At 52.8% G+C, this 20187-nt stretch overlaps 1 protein-coding gene across 1 annotated transcript in view; it reads left to right on the top strand.

The window, feature by feature from the left end:
- Positions 1 to 18857, top strand: part of Bicra (BRD4 interacting chromatin remodeling complex associated protein) — a 41931-nt gene extending 23074 nt beyond the window's left edge. The window contains exons 2-8 of the mRNA XM_033377158.1: positions 8210 to 8373; positions 8452 to 8694; positions 8759 to 12572; positions 12633 to 15261; positions 15381 to 15479; positions 15560 to 15698; positions 15764 to 18857. Of these exons, the coding sequence (XP_033233049.1) occupies positions 8210 to 8373; positions 8452 to 8694; positions 8759 to 12572; positions 12633 to 15261; positions 15381 to 15479; positions 15560 to 15698; positions 15764 to 18169 (9494 nt within the window). The 3' untranslated portion in view covers positions 18170 to 18857. The remainder of the gene's footprint in view (positions 1 to 8209; positions 8374 to 8451; positions 8695 to 8758; positions 12573 to 12632; positions 15262 to 15380; positions 15480 to 15559; positions 15699 to 15763) is intronic.
- The last annotated feature ends 1330 nt before the right edge of the window (positions 18858 to 20187 follow it).

Genomic DNA, 20187 nt, shown 5'->3' with positions numbered 1-20187 from the left:
CTGTCTCGGCTTTCAGCTCGCTCTCGCTGTCGCTTTTGCTTTGCTCTCTCTCTCTCTTGGCTTGTTATTATTGTATTCTGCCAGTGTGACCGCCGCTCTGTTGTTTTTGGTTTTTTCTTTCGGTTTCGAGCGCCCGCCGAGTTTTGTTGTTCTCTCATTCTTGGGGATTCGCGCGCGCGAAGCACAGCCATCACGACACGGCGGATGAGGACACGCAGAAGTGAGCCCCGAAGACAGCGAGAGCCAGTAGAGTCCCCTCGAAATGCTAACGGGATATAAAAATGCCGAGTGCAGTGCGAGGCGCGACTAGTAGTCTTATGTACGTGCCGGGGTCACCCTAAATGATGATTGTCGAATGTCGTCGTCGAATGTCCTTCCGCCCGTCGTCTCGCTCGCACGCTCTTATTAACGGGAATCGAATTAATGGACTGTTTTGCTGGTGTCAACGGGAATAACGGTACCCTAAAGTGTTCTGTGTCCTGTGTCCTGTGTCCTGTGTGTGTGCCTGTGAAAGTGAAAGAAAATAAAAAGAGAAGAGCGAAGAGCAAAGAGCAGTGCATTTGCCACTGACTAATGAGCCCTCAAGAAAAGCCAACAAAGTCGAACCCCACGAAAGCGATTTCCATCAATTTGTTGTATCCTTCTTCGACTTCCACTTCGTCTTCGGTTTCGTCTTCGTTTTCTTCGCGTAGTGCAGTGCATAAAAAGCAGTCAAAATTTTCACCATTTATCCGCAAATATTTAGTGAGTATCTCGGGAAGATGCCTCTGGCACCCACAAAAACACATACACACACCCCCAAACACAGCCGCCCACCCCCCCCTGGTACCCCCTGACACCCCCTCATAACCTCATCAGAGCAGAGAAGAGCGGAAAGAGCACGCGTGCAAATGATGTTTTGGGGCTCCAGAAGTGTAAAGCGCACGTCTTTGGGGCACACACACACACACACGCCACGCATAGATACAGATACGGATACACACACTATCAAAACAGCAACAACAACAACAACAACGACAACGAGAATGAAAGAGAATGACGATGACGACGACGACGACGACGACGTAAATTGTGAAGAAATGCGCGCTCGTGTGACCCTATAAAAGCTCCCCCCACCACCCCGCCCCCTCCTTTCGCAGGCAAAAACAAATAGGATATAGATACAAATTTTTTCGTGTGTTTCAACGTTGGTGGGCTTGGGCTTACACGCTCCCATTCGAGGCAGAGCCCGAGACAGACAGAGCCCTCTTTCCGAGTGGGTGAGAGAGAGAGAGAGCGTGTGTGGATGTGGATGTGGCCCCGGGGCTAGTGGCAGTAGGTAACCATTAGATACTTGGCCACAGCTGTCGACTGGAGGGACTGGGTGCGATGGGTATCCATTAGATACATTTGATGTTGCCTTGGGGCGTGCGGCTTGTTGCTGGTGTGATTCCAGGGATTGCCCGTTTTATTGCGGGTGTGAAATGTCAAGTGGAACCCCTGAAATTTGGGTTTATGGCTGAGCAAGTGTTCATTACGCTGAATAATGGCTATTCAATTGTCTGCGGTTGGAACTCGACTTTGATTAGTCCCGGAGGCAGGACCGCAGCAAACGCCAAACCGCAGCAGCAGCACACAGCCACCGCAGAGAGTGCAGCGGCAGTGCAACCACAGCCACCGCCACCAGCCACCAGCCACCAGCCACCCTTTCAATGCCACACGACACTTTAGAGGTCTTTACGGAAATGATTTGGCTTTGAAAACAGCATGCAGGAATTTATCCTGCCCACCAAATCAGGGGCAACATCCACAATAAAAACAATGTTAATTATTTGTCGAACGGCAAAACCTGTCGCATGTCTCGGCTTGCGGTCGGAGCACTGAATGAACGTTTCATTTACAACTTTTCCACCATCAAACTGGTTTCATTAACCATTGAGTAGACCCTGTGAAGTGGACTGTGCAAGTTGAAGCCCTGATCTGCAGTCAAGTACTACCTTCTATCGATTGATTTCGTCGCCATGGCTGTCATTTAATGAATATTTAATAGTCTTGCTGCATTTGCCGTAATTGCGATAGAAAGGGGGAGACAGAGAGTCTAAAGGGAGTAGGCAGGGCAGTAAAATTTGATCAATTAGGCCGATAACAACTCCACTTAGGTAATTGGCAATGGCGGCCCTTGACAGGCCTTTGACACGTCTTCGACTGACAGTAAAAGATTTATTGGATGGATATTTTCCCGCCCTTGAGACAGATATTCCAAGGAGTAATTAGGTATAACGATTGATACTGGGGATGAGAATTTTCCTTGCTCTTTTTGGAGTATGTTTATTGGAGGGTTGTCCTTGAAAAGCACCCCCATCGAGGTAGGATTAATGTCTACTAATATCTGTGTAGGGCTACATTTTCTTGAGCTCTTTGTAATTCATGGCCTCTGAGAGTTTTCCTGCCACGAATGCAAGCCAGATTGAATTAAATCTTTTCGGGGGCGATAAAATATCGATAAAGTATGCACAATTATCGAAAGTTTTTATCGCAAAAGATTACAAAGCATTTTGGCTCATTTGTTCTTTGGGGAACAAGGACCCTGCTCTCGTTTCGGATCTCTGTTTTGCCTGAAAATTTGTATATCTCCTTCCCAGAAGATGCAATTTAAAGGAATCCTGAAGATCTTCCTCTTCTGCCAGCGCCTCATTTGAAGGAGGCTCCACCACTGCCTTTTTTCCTAGGAGCTTTAGTAAATAAACCAAAGATTATTTTTGATACGGCTAATAATGATTCACCTGCTGGCTCCCCACCCACTCCCACTCCCCTACCATACACACACACACACAAACATGTGCTCAAAATGAGACATGAATAAGCTTCCGGTTTCAGTTTTTGTGGAGAAAGACGGAGACAGAGAGACTGTCCTGTCTGGTCACATTTTAATTGCAATTATTGGGCAGTTGGAAGGAGATGGATCTTGTTCAACGAATTATTCAGCATTTAATGACATCCAAACGTGAGGCAGAGACCAGAAGAGATGGGCAGACAGAATAAAATAGAACCGAAGGATGAGGAAGAGCGGGCGGCTGGAGGGCTGGAGGGTGGGAGGGTGGAGCACGTTTCCAAGAATGTGCCAAACAATACACAAAGTGCGCACACACACAAATACACATATGCCCCCTCTCCTCTCTGCCCCGCTTTCCCATTCAAACGTGCCTCTACCTATCGATTTTTATTTCATTTTTATCCGCCAACCATCACCTCCTCCCCTCTTCACGGGCCACTGTCACTGTCACAGTGCCTCCTCCATCGCCTCCTCCACCGTCGCCTCCTCCTCTATAGATCTCTCCCTCTCCTGCTCCCGCTCCCGACTTCCTCTATGTACGAATATGCCTTGGTCTCGGTCCTATCCTATCCTGTCCTGTTCTGTTCTTTTCTCTTCTGTTCTCTGCTGTCCTGCCTCTGCTTATTGCTTTTTTTTCCGCACAAACATTTTTTTATGCTTCTACTTATAAACGCGCGAGACGCTGTAGGAGAGGGGGTGGCGAGGAGATTGGATGCTGCGACGACATATCGCCATAACACCATCAACAGTTCATGCGCCAAAGTAAAGTCGGTGTAGTCCTCCAACCTACTACTTTGCTGCACCCTTTTTTTGGGACTGAGGGTATATGTGTTTCACTATGGATAATAATTCTGGACATGGAAGGCCATAAAGCTTATAGCGATAGAGATCGAATAAATCGGTTAAGGTTAAGGAGTGAAGAACACGTCCTTTATTCTACTCCTGCGCTATTTCGAGTGATCGAGTGTGACCGATGTGACCGTATTTTTATGTGCCCGTATCTTCGGTATTTTTCTTAGAGTGGCCGTACATTTGTGGATTATTAATCTAAGCTCCTAACACAGATATACACAGTATAGAACATAAAGAGATCTTCCACGAGAGATCTAGATCTAGAATGCGGCACTTTTCCACTGGAGTACCTCCGAGGTATTTTTATCCACCGTAGGGTATCAAATACTTCGTCACTCCAATCTCGATTCTAGTCTTTCCCTCTTGTTGTTATTGGTCTGATGATGATGATGATTCTGCTGCTACTACACGCCTGCTCCAGCTCCTGCTCCTGCTCCTGGCTCTGGCCTGTCGTTTACTCGGGGTCCTTTTTCGAGTCCGATTCGCGCGCACGGCTGCCATTGTTACAAAATGTGACAATAGAACGAACGGGGCAGAAGCTGAAACAACAGCAACAACAACAACAACAACAACAACAGAATACGTAGGAGAAAAATCCAGAAGAATGGGGGGGGGGGGAGAGGGAGAAGGAGAAGGTGAAGAAGCAGCCAGCCAGAAACAGAATCAACAACAACAATCGCAGGATGAAAATTTCAGGCAAAAAAACAAAATAAAAATGGAATGCAGAAAAAGCTCACCAAAGTAACGAAGTTTACATACCCTTGCCTTAGGAAATATGTTTAATGGAAAAATAAATAAAGCCTTAACTGGTATTCGACAACGATATGTGATCCTTCAGCAAGGAAATCAAGAGACATGTTTTTTGAGTTGCATCTATCCTCTGAAATATCGTTGTACCCTACTCCCAAAAGGGTATTAAAAACCCGACGATGGCGTCGCTGTTGCTGCTGCAGCATCTCCTACTTAGTGGAAGAGGGAGCGAAAGAGGGTGGCTGGGAGGGATTATGGGTTGGGTGGGCAGGGAGAAGGTGAAAAGGAGTTGCCAGTCAACCAAATAAATGAAACAACAAAGACAAAAACGCATACACAACCAGGCACACGCACACACACACACACACACACACTGCCGCCGCCGCCGCAAAAAAAATATGCGAGAGCATACGGTGCTCCCGCTCCCGCTCCCGCTCTCCCCCCCTTTGGTGGCCAACGGCAAAGATGTTGAGCCTCTCTGGAGTGTCCTCCTATGTGTAGGGGGGGGTCCGAACCTTGCATATAAATAAACTGTTTTTTCGTGCTCTCTGTGAAATGAGATTTACTGGAGCAGAGAGAGTGAGAGAGATAGAGATGGACCAGCAAAGCAGTGTAGAGTGCGGATGGTTATGAATGTGGATAGATCTCATTAACGCATGATTGCGCTTTCGTTTCAATGAGAATTAACACAAATACAGATGCTCTCAGTGGGGATTGTATTTAGTTGGAAAACTTTTAAATCTGGGATACAATTTAGTATTCCATCAAAGCCAATTACCTGCCAAAAGTGAAGGAAAGAGTAAGTGAGTGGGTGGGTGGCCACCCAACAAAAAAAAGGGACACAAAAAACACACACTTTTGCCACACTAACTTTTGCTTGCACTTTGCATTTTTGCTTGCTCTCTTTACCTTTGCTGCTGCTGCTGCTGCATCTCCTTTTAGCCAGCATAGCACTCAAATTTTACTGACTTTGACAGGCCCCACAGAGTCAGAGTCTTTTGCTCTCACTCTCTCTCGCTCTGGCACTCGACTAACTGTCAGTGTGGTGTTTGTGTGTGCTTGTGTGTGTGTGTAAATAGAATTCATCTCGCGACGACCCCCTCCGCCTCCCACCGCTCACTGGAATGAAATGCAAAATATTACGCGTCGCCCGCTCTGTCCCGGCAGGAGCGGAGCTCTCCTTCAATGACGGGCGGCACTCAGACACTCAAGCAAATGGCTACCAAAAAGCAAGCAGGCTCCACTCGCTCATTCCCTTGTAGCAGCCAGCAACCATCCATCCACACACACACACACACACAACCATTTCAGGCGGCGTCTATCCATGTCAGGCAGCCAAAAGTGCGCTCATCTGTGGCTCTTCTCGGCCCAAAAGTTTTTCGAGTATCTCTGTGCACATCAAGAGTGTATCTGTTTGTCGATTTATCCTTTAGTTGCGCTTTAGTTTTGGGTTTTTTTTTCTGTTGTGGGACGAGGGGTAGTCGTTCCGCTCTTGCTGCGCTAGTTGCGTTTGTGGTCTGCCTTTGTGGGAAATTACCATTGGGTCTGCCGTTGCGTCTCTCCTTCAGCTCCTCCTCCTTTCACGCTGTTTGTGTCTGTCTCTTCTTTTGCTGTGCTCTACCCAACTCCCTTTCTTCCTTTCACTCTTTGGCTAGCTGTTTAATTAGAGACGAATACAAAAAGGGAGCCTTTTTTGTGTCAAACATATCGATGGCGCATCTCTGCTGCTGCCAGTTGTCTACCATAATTAAGAGACTGTTGGATGGTATAAAGAAAACAGGGGTGTATGTGTGCTATAATTAGTTTTTAGAGCTTCCTTTTAATTTAATTTAATAATAAATAGAAGCTATAATTAGTCTTATAAGAGTCTTTGATGGTGGTATTTAAATACTGTTAAATATCGATTCATGCCATAAAAGTGAATCGATAACCGTAATCGATCCTTGTGACTTGCTGTCTAATTACGTAATTGAAATAGAAATATACTACAACGAAAAACTGTTAATGCCGGTATTCTCCGCACGCCTTAGGTCACTGCATCCCATCTTCTCCATTCAAGCGTCGAGCGAGTGTTCCTCCAAGGTGCCACCGCTCGCACTGCTGTGCTGTTGCTTTTGATTTGGATTTCCTTCCCCATCCTCCCTTCTCCCTCCTCTGGCATATTACCAAGGCAACAAACAAAGGGCCAGGCCAGGAATATATCACAGAGAACACAATCTCTTCTTGCTCCTCGAGACGAGGTTGAATGAGGATTGAATGGCGGCTGCCAGCGGGAGGGCAGTCATGCATTAAACGACTGGTGGAGCAGAGGGGAATGGCAGTGGCGCAGTGGCTGCCGTGTAGGCAGATGCACACACAGAAAACACAGTGTGTGTGTGAGAGAGAGAGAGGGAAAGAGAGAAGGGCGCTTGTTAAATTCTTTTGCATTTAGTTTTTGCTGTCGATAATGATGCCGCCGATGGATGATGGCTTCTCTATAGCCCCCTCTCCAATCCCATCCAATCCTCTGCAACGAAACGAGATGATGTCGATTTTGATGCATGCTTATGTTCGTTTATCCTCTTTGTGCCTCTTTGCACCCATACCCTTTCCATAAAGTGGGGAAATATTTTCTTAACCGTTTACTTTCAACTATTTTCATGGCCTTTTTACGAGGGTATTCTCGAATTCGAATTGAGTTCTGGGCTGTGTTAGAGCTCTTCTGTTTGCGTATTATATTCAATTTTGTGCTGCTGCGGTTCTTTTGCTTCTGCATCTGCTGCCACATCCTCCTCCTCCTCCTTCTGCCTGGACTCCAGCTGTGGCGGTGCGACGGCATATGCAAATTATTCCTGGGAGCAAAGCAAAGGATAAATTGGAGGAGAACCGAACCTCATTCTCTGTCTGCTTCTGCTGCTGCCGCTGCTGTTGCCGTAGCTTCCTCTTTGGCTGGTGGCGGCTGCTTCGTTTAGTTCCATTTAGTGGGAAAAAGTCTTAAATTATTGCGCAATATGGTGGAAGGGCACGGAACATATCCAAAATACTAAAAATTCACCTAAACAAAAATACTGCTCATTGCAACGGCTTTTGGCATTATTTTAAGCGCTGTTTGTCCGACGCCGCTGCCACAAATTGAATTAAATGCTTGCCGCCACGATTGGCTTAGCCTATGGCTAATATTTTGTGGCAGCCCCAAATACTTGGTCGCAACAACAAAAGAAATGAGTGAAAAAACACTCCAAAATGAAGAAGTGCAAAGAACTCTTCAAACACAAAAAAAAGAAGAACACACACACACACGTGTGAAACTGGTTCTGGAATCAGCGAGTGTGTGTGTGTGTGAGAGAGAGAGAGATGTGGAGTGTGAGTGGCTCTCAGCTGGTGTTTGAAAATGTGCTAAATATGCCTGCACTGCACAAAGGGATTCAAACAAAAGAGTGGAGGGAGGCACGGAGAGGGGACACTTAGAGTGCCTGAGAGAAGAGAGCGAGGTATATTAATTGAAAGGTACGGCACAAACGTATCGAATGCAACGCATAGAGCCTGCACTTTGCACTGCCTTACCTTCGTTTTGGAATGTACCTTGGGCAAGGGTAAAATACACAACTTTGCGAAATGGCGGACAATTATAAATGCCATTTAAACGGAGGGGTAGGCAGTACCGTTGCCACTTTGGTCACGTACCGAACAATTGCAGATCTCAGATATGTATAACATCATTCCCCATATGCATACACTGTACGCTATTTGGGTCAACTTTCGGAGTGGAGTAAATATTAATTTGTGCGTGTTTCTTTTGTTTGTGTGTTCTTTCAGGAATATTGTCTCCTCCGGGTCCGTTTCTGACGCCCAGTCCATCGCCATCGATCTCAGCTAGCCCACGTCTGCAGCCATCGCCATCGTTATCGCCGTTCCCACAGGATGTGGTGCTCGTAGCCAGTGGCAGTCAAGTAAACGCCAACAGCAATCCCCAGGACCACGTAAATACTAGATAGATTGAGTAATCATCCAAGAGCAACCCCCCACTAAATCCTTGAATCTTTCGAATATTGAAATAGGAGCGCAAGGCGGCGACGCCTGGCAGGCGACAGTCCATCCATCAGTTCGCAAATGGCAGTCCCAATGCTGGAACCGTTGTCTTCCAGCCGAGCCCCTCGCAGTCACCGGCGGCCGCTGCCACGACGGTCATCGGCGTGACGAGTGGTGGCCTTATCGCCGCCTCAGGAGTGGGATCAGGCAATGCCATAGGAAACGAGCTTAATGCCACCCTCGTGGGCTCCAATAATATCCAGCTGAATAAGGTAGGCACCCTTCCACTTCCCCTTGCCCGAAAAGATCATCTGAAGAAAGCATTTCCTCTCGCAGAAGGGCAATAAACGTCTCGGCCAGCATCAGCAGCAGCTGGGACACCAGATCTTCAGCAGCCAGGCCGTTGCGCCCACCTCCATCAGCAGCGTAGGGACAGTAGCCGGCGGCTATGGGCAACAACTCAATGCCACGGCCATCAGCATCAGCAGTACGCCCACTTCGTTTGCGACGGCAAACGTGGTCAGCAGCGGGTCCAAGAATCAGGCGAAGAAGGCCGCCCAGACCACGGTGGTGAGCCATCAGCAGCAGCAGTTCCAGCACTACCAGAGCAGCAGTCCCCTGATAGCGGACAGCCCCATCCCGAGTCCGAGCAACGCCATCGCGGCGGCCTCCATTAAGCCGCCAACGCCCCAGCCCCAGCAGCAGCAGCATTCGCATTCGCAGCCCATGCAGATGCTGCCCCAGCAGTTTACCATCACCGGCGGCGCCCAGCAGCATCCGCACCAGCAGCAGGCCACGCAGCAAGTGTTCCAGTTCATCCAGGGGCCGCAGGGCCAGCTGATAGCCACCACCACCACCACCCAGCAGCAGCAGCAGCCACAGCCGCAGCAGGTGCAGCAGCATCACCAGCAGCAGCACCATCAGCAGCAGTACCATCAACAGCAGCAACAGCAGCGGTTTGTGAGCAGCAATGCAGGGCTCGGGCTGTCCACAAAGTCCGGGAAGGCGCCGCAGCAGATTCTGCCCAAGCCGCAGCAGGAGCTGCTGCAGCAACAGCAGCAGCAGCAGGGCAAGGCCAAGGGCTCCAATGGAGGGCAGATCTCACAGTCGCCGCAGCAGCAGCACCAGTCCACGAATCCCGGCCAACAGCAGCAGCAGCAGATCCTTTTGCCTGCCGCTGGGAACCAGCATCAGCAGCTGCTCCTCAACCAGATGCCCGTCCTGGTGCAGCAGAACCCCCAGGGGGTGCAGCTGATCCTGCGCCCGCCCACGCCCCAGCTGACGGCCGCCCCATCGCTGGTCATCCAGCAGAATGGACGCGGTCAGCCACAACTGTCGCAGCCGGCCCAGCAGCAGCTGCTGCGCATTGTCGGAACGAATGGCGCCACAATGCAGCTGGCTGCGGCGCCCACCTTCATCGTGTCCTCGCAGGCGAACCTCATCCAGCAGACGGCGACGGGCGGCCACTTCCAGAGCGCCATCAAGACGGGGACCCAGCTGTCGGGCCTGCATGCGGCTCTGGCCCAGGCACAGGCCCAAGCACAGGCCCAGGCCCAGGCGCAGGCGCCACGATCTCAGCCGTTTGCCACGACGGCCACCCTGAACACACAGCTCCTGGGCCAGAGCGTGGCCCAACAGCTGCAGAACCTCCAGCTGGCGGCCGCCGCCCAAATCCAGATGCCCAACGGCCTGACGGCCATCTCCCAGCTGCCCGCCCACCTGCAGCAGAGCCTCAGCGGGGCCACCATCAATCTGAACCAGCTGAACGGGGCGCACATCCAGCAGATAGCCACCGCCTTCCAGCAGCCCCAGCCACCGGCCTCCAATGGCCCCGCGAATGGCAGCGGCGGCGGCGGCAGCAACTCCGTCGGCCAGGGCGACATCTTCACCCAATCCTCGCCCGCCCATGTCCCGGTGGCCGTCACGCCGGAGCCCCTGCGGCAGTCCACCCCCGTGCCGGTCATGCAGCACCAGCAGCAGGCGGCCATGGCCACCATCCAGCTGCAGCAGCAGCAGCAACAGCAGCAGCAGGCCCAGATCCAGCAGCTGCAGCATCAGCTGCAGCAGACGCAGTCGCAGGTGCAGCAGGCCCAGCAGCAGCATGCCACGACGGCCACCGCCACAGTGGTTGTGGCCGCAGCTCCGACTCCAGCTCCGGCGGAGCCCAAGAAGAAGCCGCGACCGCGAAAGAAGAAGCCCACGGCGGCGGCAGCAGCGGCAGCTGCAGCGGTTGCAGCAGCAGCAGCGGCGGCGGCAGCGGCAGATCCACCTCCGCAGAAGATAGCCATAGCCGCCGCGCCCACTGCGACACCCTCCGCTCCGCAGACGACAGTGCGCTCCAAGTCGCCATCGCCGCCGCCCACGCACATCCAGAGGAGCAGCAACGGGAAACTGGACCTCGGGGACGTAATGAAGTTCTGCGGCATCACGGGCGACGACGACGATGACGAGGACTACGGCATGGGCATGGACACGGGCAGTGAACAGCAGCAGCAGCAACAGGAACCGCAACAGCAACAGCAGCAGCCACAGCAGCAGCAGCCCGGCTCCAATGATATCATGATCTCTATACCGAACCAAAACGGCAGCGATGGCATGCCCTTTACGCTGACGATACCCGCGCCACAGCCACACGGACAGTCGCTGCCGTCGAACGAAGCCACCGAAATACCAAATATCCTCATTAAGATTGACCCCAGCGATCCCTCAGCCGGTGCAGGTGCAGGCGCAGGAGCCCTGACCTCCACACCGTTTACCCTGTCCACGCCGCGGCTGCCGACGGCCGAGGAGATCCAGAGGCAGGCCCAGCAGCATCTGGCGCAGCAGGCAGCAGCAGCCGCTGCCGCAGCAAAGATTATACCCCCAGCAGGAGCCACGCCAGGAGCAGCAGCAGCACCACCACCATCAGCGGGAACAGCGCCCACCATTAGCATAAGCCTGCCGCTGCAGCCAACGCCCAACGTTCCTGCGACCGCCCAACCGCCCACTGGGACACCCATTGCCGTGACGCTGACCTCCTCCGGCTCTGCCACGGCAGCAGTGAAGCCACGAAGGAAGCCCGCGGTGCGGAGGAACACCAAGAAGTCAGAGGCTGCACCTGCCACGATTTCAATGAGCAGCAGCAACCACTCGACGAGCGGCAGCACCACAACGATCAGCAGCAGCCTGAGCGGCGGCAGCAGCAGTAGCATGTCCACCACCATCAACACGATCACCCTGACGACACCCACAACGACACCCGTTCCAGTGTCGCTGTCGCTGCCTCTACCAGTCCACAGCAGCAGCAGCACCATGAGCACCATGAGCTCCAGTTCCACTCTGATGCTGGCCCATGGCCTGGGCGGCAGCACCACAACGACCGTCCCGAGTCAGATCGGGAACATACAGATCTCCCAAGTGCAGAACCATCACCAGTCGGGGGTTCCTCTGAACAGTGCTGTGGTGGAGAACAAGATCCAGATAATGCCCATCATGCCGCCAGGAGCCACTGTGATGGGGGGAACGCCACAGCCACAGCAGCAGCACGGCCAGCAGCAGCAGCAGCAACAGCAGCAGCAGCATCAACCACAACCCACCGCCAATCATCATCATGCGACGCAGTTGGTCTTCCAGGGATCCTCTTCGATGGCCAGTGCAGAATCGCACACAACCATCAAGATGTCCAACGATGGGCGGCAGATGCAGCTGGTGGCCATACCGCAAGCCACGCCCCCAGCCACGGGCAGTGCCGCCTCACAGCCGACAGGCACAGCCGTGATGACCGCGGGGGGAGCCACCATTATGGCGCCGCAGCTGAATGTGGGTGGCCTGCCGGTGGGATCGCCAGCCTCGGCTGCGGCCCTGGTGCCGCAGCTGACGGGCAGCCTCACGCTGGCCGTTTCGGAGCAGTGCGAGCGCCTGATACTGCGCCACGATCCGAACAATCCGCAGGACCATCAGTCGCAGCTGATCCTGCAGGCCCTGCTCAAGGGGGCGCTGCCCAATGTGACGATCATCAATGAGCCAGCGAGGATGCCGATAGAGGCCAGCAAGCAGCAGGCACAGCAGCAGCCACAGATACAGATACAACAGCAGCAGCAGCACCCACAGCAGCAGCAGCAGCACTTGATCAAAGTATCAGCGGCAGCAGCGCCCAAAATAGAGGTCAAAGGTGAGTGCCAGACGATGCTGCAGACAGGAAAGCGATTCAATCATTCGTTCTTTCGTTCAGTGGCCAACAATCGGAAGCCGCCCAACAGCATAACCATGAAACCACCACCGACATTGCCTCCAGCGGCGGCCCCAAAGACCGCCACCCACGAAGTGCTGTCCTTTCCCCAGATGTCGCTCAACAGTCAAGTGCTCATCCAGCAGCAGCCACAGCCACAGCCCCAACAGTCGCCTGTTGCGCCTTCTGCTTCTGCTGCTCCGCCGATTGTGGCTGCTCCTCCAGCAGCGGCAGCACCTACAGCCGCCACCAACAATGGACAACAGCGATACATTGCCCTGCCACCGATCGATCCATCCACGCAGCAGCTGTTCTGTCTGAACAGCGTCACGAATCACATCACGGCCATGAGTGCCGGGCAAACGACCGCTTCGATAGGACCCACAGAACGGCTGCTGATCGCACCGGCGGGAATCAATGCCCAGCAGCTGGCGCAGTGCCTCCAACTGGGGCAGCTCCACTTCAACGATGTGAATCCGATGCCGGCCCAGCAGGCAGGGACAACGGGAGCAGGAACAACGCTGCCGTTGAGGCCGCAGCCGCCGCAGCAGCAGATCGTGCACCCGGTCCAGCCGATCAGCAATGGACTGGCCATCACAACGACAGCCAGCTCCACGCTGACGACGACCACCAGCACCACCTCGACCACCACCACGGTGACGAAGCAGGTGGCCAATGTGGCGCCCATCATCGACCAGAGCAAGGCTAAGCTGGAGCCCGCCAAGGCGGGGGGACCGGCCACCAGCAGCACGGGGGCCGTGGTGAAGAAGAAGCCTGTGCGCAAGCCCAAGGCCACGCCCACAGCCGCCGAGCTGGCGATCCTCAAGAACGCGGGGGTGGTGAAGCCCATGCCGAAGCTGGATCCGCTGTCGCAGAAGCCGAACAACAATCCCGTGCAGATCGTGCAGCCGAATGTGGCCAGCGGCAAGCAGATGATTGTCATCGGAAGCTCCGGCGGTGGACAGACCACGACGACCACAACCACGACGATGAGCACCAGCATCCAGCCGTTTCAGACGACCAGTGGCACGAAGCTGGTGGGCGTCACAGCACCCATGCAGCAACAGCAGCCGCAGCCAGCGACAGCGATCCTACAGCAGCAGCAGCAACGGACGAGCTTCAGCCTGACGGCCACCACGGGGGCTATCAATCAAGGAGCCACAGCGGCAGCCCCGCCGGTGGTCAATCAACTGCAGATGCAACAGCAACCCCAACAGCAGCAGCAGCAACAACAGCCACAGATCCAACAGCAAACGGCACAGAAACAGCCGCCCCCGCAACCGAACACCGTGTCCCGAGTGCAGACGATCCAGCTGACGCCCCAGATGCAGCAGGTCTTCAAGCAGGTGCAGATGCAGATCCAGTTCCTGACCTTCAAGCTGCAGAACAAGACCTTTCTGCCGACGATGAGTCCCTCGCAGGAGATGGACACGGCCACGATAGCCGCCTACAACAAGCCGATGAGCGATGCGGAGATCAATCTGACGCTGCAGCGGCTGTTTGCGGAGCAGCACCGAATCCTGGCCTCCGGCAAGGAGGTGCCCACAACGCTGCCGACAGCCAACGGGAACTTCAATTTGATACCACAGGCAGTGCAGCAGCAGCTGCAGCTGCAGGTCGGCCCAGAGCCCCTGAAGACGGCGGCCTCCATATCGATACCGGCCAATGTGGTGCAGCCGAACAACCACTCCTCCACCGCCACCACCACAGCTGTGGCAGGAGGAGCAACCGGATCAGTGGCGGTTGTGCAGCAGCCACAACCACAGCCGCAGAACATTACCCAGCGTATCCACATCTATCCGATGCAGCACCAGCAGCAGCAGCAGCAGGCCAACAAGCAGAAGCAGCAGCAGGCGCAGGCTCAGCAAAAGGCAGTCGCCACGAACAGCAGCATGCCGCAGCAATTGGCACAACAGGAACAGCAGCAACAGTCGCAGCAGCAGCAACAGTCCCAGCCACAGCTGAAGCTCAAGGAGGCTCCTGCCATCCGCAACAAAGTGATTGCCAATGCGTCCAATCAACAACAGCAGCAGCAGCATCCACCGAATGGAGCCATCAATATGCTGACACAGAAGACAATCACCATGTTGCCACAGCAGCAACAGCAACAGCAGCAGCAGCCGCCGCTCTTGAAGAGTGGTCCGCCACCGCTGATCTTTGCCAGCTCCACAAATCTGTTGGCCAGCAGCAGCAGCAACAGCAATCAGAACAACAGCAGCAACAGTAGCAACAGCAACAGTAATAGCAACCACAGCGGCAGCAACATGATGCATGTGGCAAACATGCTGCCAATGCCACCATTGCAGCCCCAACAACAGACGCAGCAGCCGCCACAGACGCAGCCACAGCAGCAGCCGCAGCAGGTGCCACAACTGCAGCCCCAACAGCAACAGCAGCCACAGGTGCAGCAGCAACAGTCGCAACAGCAGCCACAACCAGCGGCTCCGCCAGTGCCTGTCCTACCAACTGTGGCAGCACCAACACCAGTGCCACCAGTGGGAATGGGAGTGCCAGGAATCGGAAGTCTGATGCCCACCCTGCCGACACCCGTGCTGCCCAGCCTGCCGCTGTTCATGCCACCAAAACTGGATGAACTGCCGCCGCTGAAGCCGAAAATTGCACGCCTCTCCTTGTGAGTAGTTGGTTGAAACAATGCCGATTCTTAGCGGGAAGGCGGCCGACAAATGGATTTTGCACTCCCAGTGCTTTGGCCGAACCAGAGACTAATCCTTCTAATCCCTTCCTTCGCAGGTTCGTGCGCCAGCTGGAGGTCGACCAGGAGAGCTGCCTGAAGCCGGACTATGTGAAGCCCTTCCGCACCAAAGACGAGGCCGTCAAGCGATTGATTAGGTAGGCTATCCCCCCACCCCCCGCAATCCCTTCTCCCTTTGGAGGCTAACATCTGTTCTGTTTCTCTGGTTTTTGTGTAGGTACCACTGCATGCACGAGAATGACTTGGAGCTGCCCTCCGACGAGGAGGAGGAGTTTGAGGCCACCGCCCTGGGATTCCAGGATAAGTTCCGGCAATTGAACGGAAAGTTCCACGAGATCCTCATGCAGGAGTCCACTGTAAGGCTTACTAGATAGTGGAGATTGGATAATTTTAATTGAACATTTTTATTGGTGATTTATAGCTGCCGCATCGCACCTCGGAGTCCTTGCAGATGCAACAGCTGATGATCGATGACCTCAAGGGGGAGATCAATGACATTCGCACCGCCGAAAAGGAGCTGGAGCAGCAGCTGAAGGAGGAGCTGAGCAGCGAGAGATTAGCCACCGAATCCCAGCTTCAGATCAAGGAGGAGATCAAACAGGAGCCCCAATCGAAGGCAGCCGCCGCAGTGGTGGACACGTTTGATTTGCTCAAGAACAGCGCCGATGTGAACAAGGCCTTCAGCAAGTCCCAGTCGCAGTCTCATCCACAGACAGAAGCTGCAGCCGCAACAGCCGTGAAGCAAGAGGCGCCGGAGGAGGAGGAGGAGGAGCGGGAGCAACCCACTACCAATGGCGATGTGAAAAGAGAGAACCAAAGCAAGGATTCGAGCGGTAGATATATCAAAAAGGATTACGGACACTTTGACATCGAGTCGGAGCTGCAGACCAGCTTCATTCTGAAGAAGATCGAGGCCAAGGCAAGGGCCAGCCAGATGCCCTATGGGGGCGAGAGAGCAATGCAGGAACAGCAGCAGCAGCCACAACAGCAGCAGTCGATGCAGCAGCAGCAGCAACATATCAAAGGCAATGGCGTGGATCAGCATGTGGAGCAGGAGGATGGCTGGTATTGCCTTCAGAATCTGATGAACAGCGAGGGATTGCCGCAACAGCAGCAGCCACCGCCACAGCCACAGATGAATGGAGGACAGCACCAGCATTGCCCCATCAATCGCCAGCAACAGCAACAGCAGCAGCAGCAGCAGCAGCATTTCCTGGACACCTCCAATGGCAGCGGAATGATGAACAACAGCAGCAATCAAATGGGGGATCTATTCCCCAACGGCTGCATCGACAAGAGCAACCAGAGCTCGACGAGCAGCAGCAACAGCAGCACCTGCGGCAGCGACAACAACGCCCCCAGCGGCAGCGCCAGTGGCGTCGATCCCAGCAAGCACAATTCGAGCATTGGCAACTCCTCGTGCAGCGGCCAGCGCCAGCAGCCGGTGGCCATGGATGCGGCGGAACAGAACCAGCATCCGGCCATCAGTGAGTTCTTCAGCAGCGACTCGGATGTTCAAAAGTCGGTGGAGACGCGGCTGGAGGCCATGTTCGGGGAGTCGCCGGTGCATTTGGATGTGAAGAACAGCAGCGATGCCCACGACATTGAATCCAATCTGGACGAGATCTTTGGCGATTCGAAATCCCCAGAGGTCAAGAGCAAATTGAACATGTGGGTGCCAGATGCCAGCTTCATGCAGCAGCCGCAACCACAGCCACAGACCCAACAGCAGCAGCAGCAGTACGCAGGACCACAGCAACAGCAACCATCACAGCAGCAGCAGCATCACATCGAACTGAATTGCAACAATAATCCCAGGTGGATGCAGAGCATGGAGGCCCACTACAGCGACTTCATGTCCAGCACCAGCACCAGCAACGGCGACGGACCCGGCGCTCAGGGGGCGATGCTCGTGAACGGGGGAGAGTCGCGCAAGCGGCACTGGGACAGCCAGATGATGGGCTCCAGCAGCGAGCTGGAGGACGACAACAGCAGCAAGCGGCTGTGCACGGGCTCCTCCTCGTCGTCGTCGCCCATGTCCTCTCAGCAGCAGCAGCAACAGCTCGTGGTGCCGCCGCACGGCCTTCTCGATCCGGAGATGCTGCTGCACGACGGCATGGGAGTGGAGCCGGCCAACGGGCCCGCAGGCTTCTCCCAGATGCTGCAGCAGCAGCCGCAACAGCAACAACAGCCGCCACACAACTTTGCCAATCATCAGGCCTACGCCAGCATGATGAACACCCAGCAACAGCAGCAGCATTACCAGCACAGCATGCAACAGCAGATGCAGCAGCAGCAACAGCATCCCCAGCAGATGCACGTGAACCACTTGGGGGGACAGCCCGTGGTGACGGGAGAGTATGACGACGACATTAGCCGGCATGTGGCCAGTGCCATTGACAGCATACTGAACCTGCAGAACAGCGCCGACTCGCTGCAGTTCTCGCTGGGCTCGATCCTGGGCGACAGCATGCTGGAGGACCAGCGGCAGGGAGGCCAGGCCAATCTGCCGAGCTGCCAGCAGGAGCAGCTGCAGCTGGCCCACCAGCGTCGCCGGCAGCTCGGCGAGGAGATGAACGACTGCCTGATCAGCGGCGGGGGATCGGCGGCCAATGCCGTGGCGGACAACAGCAGCAACATCCTGCTGGAGCACCACCACCAGCTGCAGATGCAGAGCCACAGCGTTGTCCAGCCGCCGCATCTGCAGCACCAGCACCACCAGAGCATCGGACAGGCACCCTCCCAGCACTTGGTGGGGCAGCTGAATGACTTTAGCTGCGTGGCCGCCGGCCTGGACGACCCTGTCAAGTCGATAATGACCTCTTGACTTGGACTCACCTCAACCGCCGGTGGAGGCGGAGCGGCTGCCCCGACATCGGCGGCGGAGCTGGCCAACAGCCTGATTCTCGAGTTCAATGCCACCACCTTGTGAGCGTGGGCTGACAGCGACTTGATGATTGTATAGAAAAAAAGCCCCTCACCCCCCCAAAAAAACAGCGAAATTTTAAATTTGTTTCGAGTTTTTTTCCCCATTTATTTTAGACCATAAGTTTACAAATTTTAGCCTAAATTGTTTTATACTTATTCTGTTTGTATTTTTTAGTCCAATATTTTTTGTACAAATTCTGAACCACTCGCTGCTTATTATTGGTTACTTAAAGAAACGAGAGGAAGGAAAAGGGAAAGAAAAGAATACCCAAATAGATGGCCAAGAAAGAAGGAAGTGAAAGGAAAGCAATTGACGCGGCGAATTGAAATGCAAACTAAACGACGAATAGCATACAATGCTCTCACGGAACACCCCCTAATATAATAAATTATATAGTTACACTAGACAATTTATATTCATATAAAACCAAGAGAAATGAGAGAAGAGTGAACGAAGAACCAAGAAGGTAACGGATACGCGCAAAGAAATGGAAAGAAAACATAACGAATTGGTTGTATAATTAATTCTGTAATTAAGTTGAATTTGAACAAAGACTATACAATACAAAGATGTTTCATGAGCGACCCACCCTATGGTGGGTCCTAACATTAGGACCCAAAAGGCACGAGGAAGCGCGCGGGGTTTCAATTCCCTTTTCGCCTGTACTTCGTCTCTACCGCGACCCCGCTGCCCATCGGTTTCGTCTGTTCGGCAATGCCTTCACCTGCAACGAAATAATTCTAAACTCTCGAGCCTCAGCACCGTCGAAGCGGTGGTCAGCTCACACTGAAAAAATGTTAAACTTTGAGTGCTTATATCGCCTAAACTAAAACTATCTTGAAAATTCGATTGGAAAATTCTCTATTAGATGCGTACATTAAATTTATCTAAAGCACTCATACAATTTTTGACTATTTCGGCTGAGACCCCTCTGTGCCGCGCCAAAGACATCAGCGACCGACACACCGACTCAACGCGCCCGTATCATGAAGCGTCAAACGAAAATTGAAAAAGCATTTGTTCCTCATGCAACATCTTGGTATTGAATAGTCTTTGATTTGAAGCAATTCTGTGGAACAATTGAAATCGAAAATGTCGCCAATGCACGTGTTCATATAGAGAAGGAGGAAGAGAGGCGGAGGAGCAATCAAATCAATCAACCACACCAGGAGATAGATCCTTCCCTTATGTACGAGTATTACTAAAGAGATTGTGTATATAGTTTGAGCAGTTTCAGGAATGGAATATAAGTTGATAGGAATTATAACAGGAAGGTAGCAGATAGCAGATACGTAAAGCGCTTTACTTTCCATATGGCTGCTTCTGATATTACAAACGAATCAAGAAACAAACCTATGGACGTGTGCTCAATTTGAATGAAATGAAGAGTCAATCGAGACGGGAGAATGACGAGCAGGAGGAGGGATATATTTCGGCAATGCTATGGAAAGATCTTAGGGATTTAAGCACGAGCAAACCGTACAGCAGCTCTGGCAACTACGAAGCAAACCAAAAGCAGTTCAAAAATCACAATTTTAGCCAATTTAGTTTAAACATTTATAAATTATTGAATCTATAATGTAATAATACTATCTTCTACACTTCAATGGAACGGATGGATTGATGAGAGGAACAAACAAAATGGAAATTTAACGAATCGTATCAATTGTATCTTGATCTTGCGACAAATCTGACTTGTGATTTGTGCCACGTTTTAAATATAGATGTCTGATTAGCTTGTAAAACATAAGTAATAACTACGATTAAAAGTCTAAACACAGTAAGACACTACGAAGTTTATCCAAAAACAAAAAAAAAAACAAACAAAAAAGCAAAAACGAATTAATGAAAGAGCAAAGCAATTGTAATGTTTCCAAGCAATTACAATACTAACTACTACTTTAATACCACCACCA

The sequence above is a fragment of the Drosophila pseudoobscura genome, chromosome 2 (genome assembly GCF_009870125.1).
Source record: "Drosophila pseudoobscura strain MV-25-SWS-2005 chromosome 2, UCI_Dpse_MV25, whole genome shotgun sequence".
In the NCBI taxonomy this organism is placed as follows: domain Eukaryota; kingdom Metazoa; phylum Arthropoda; class Insecta; order Diptera; family Drosophilidae; genus Drosophila; species Drosophila pseudoobscura.
The sequence above is the reverse complement of the archived record's forward strand: the minus strand, read 5'-3'. Positions and strand labels throughout refer to the sequence as shown.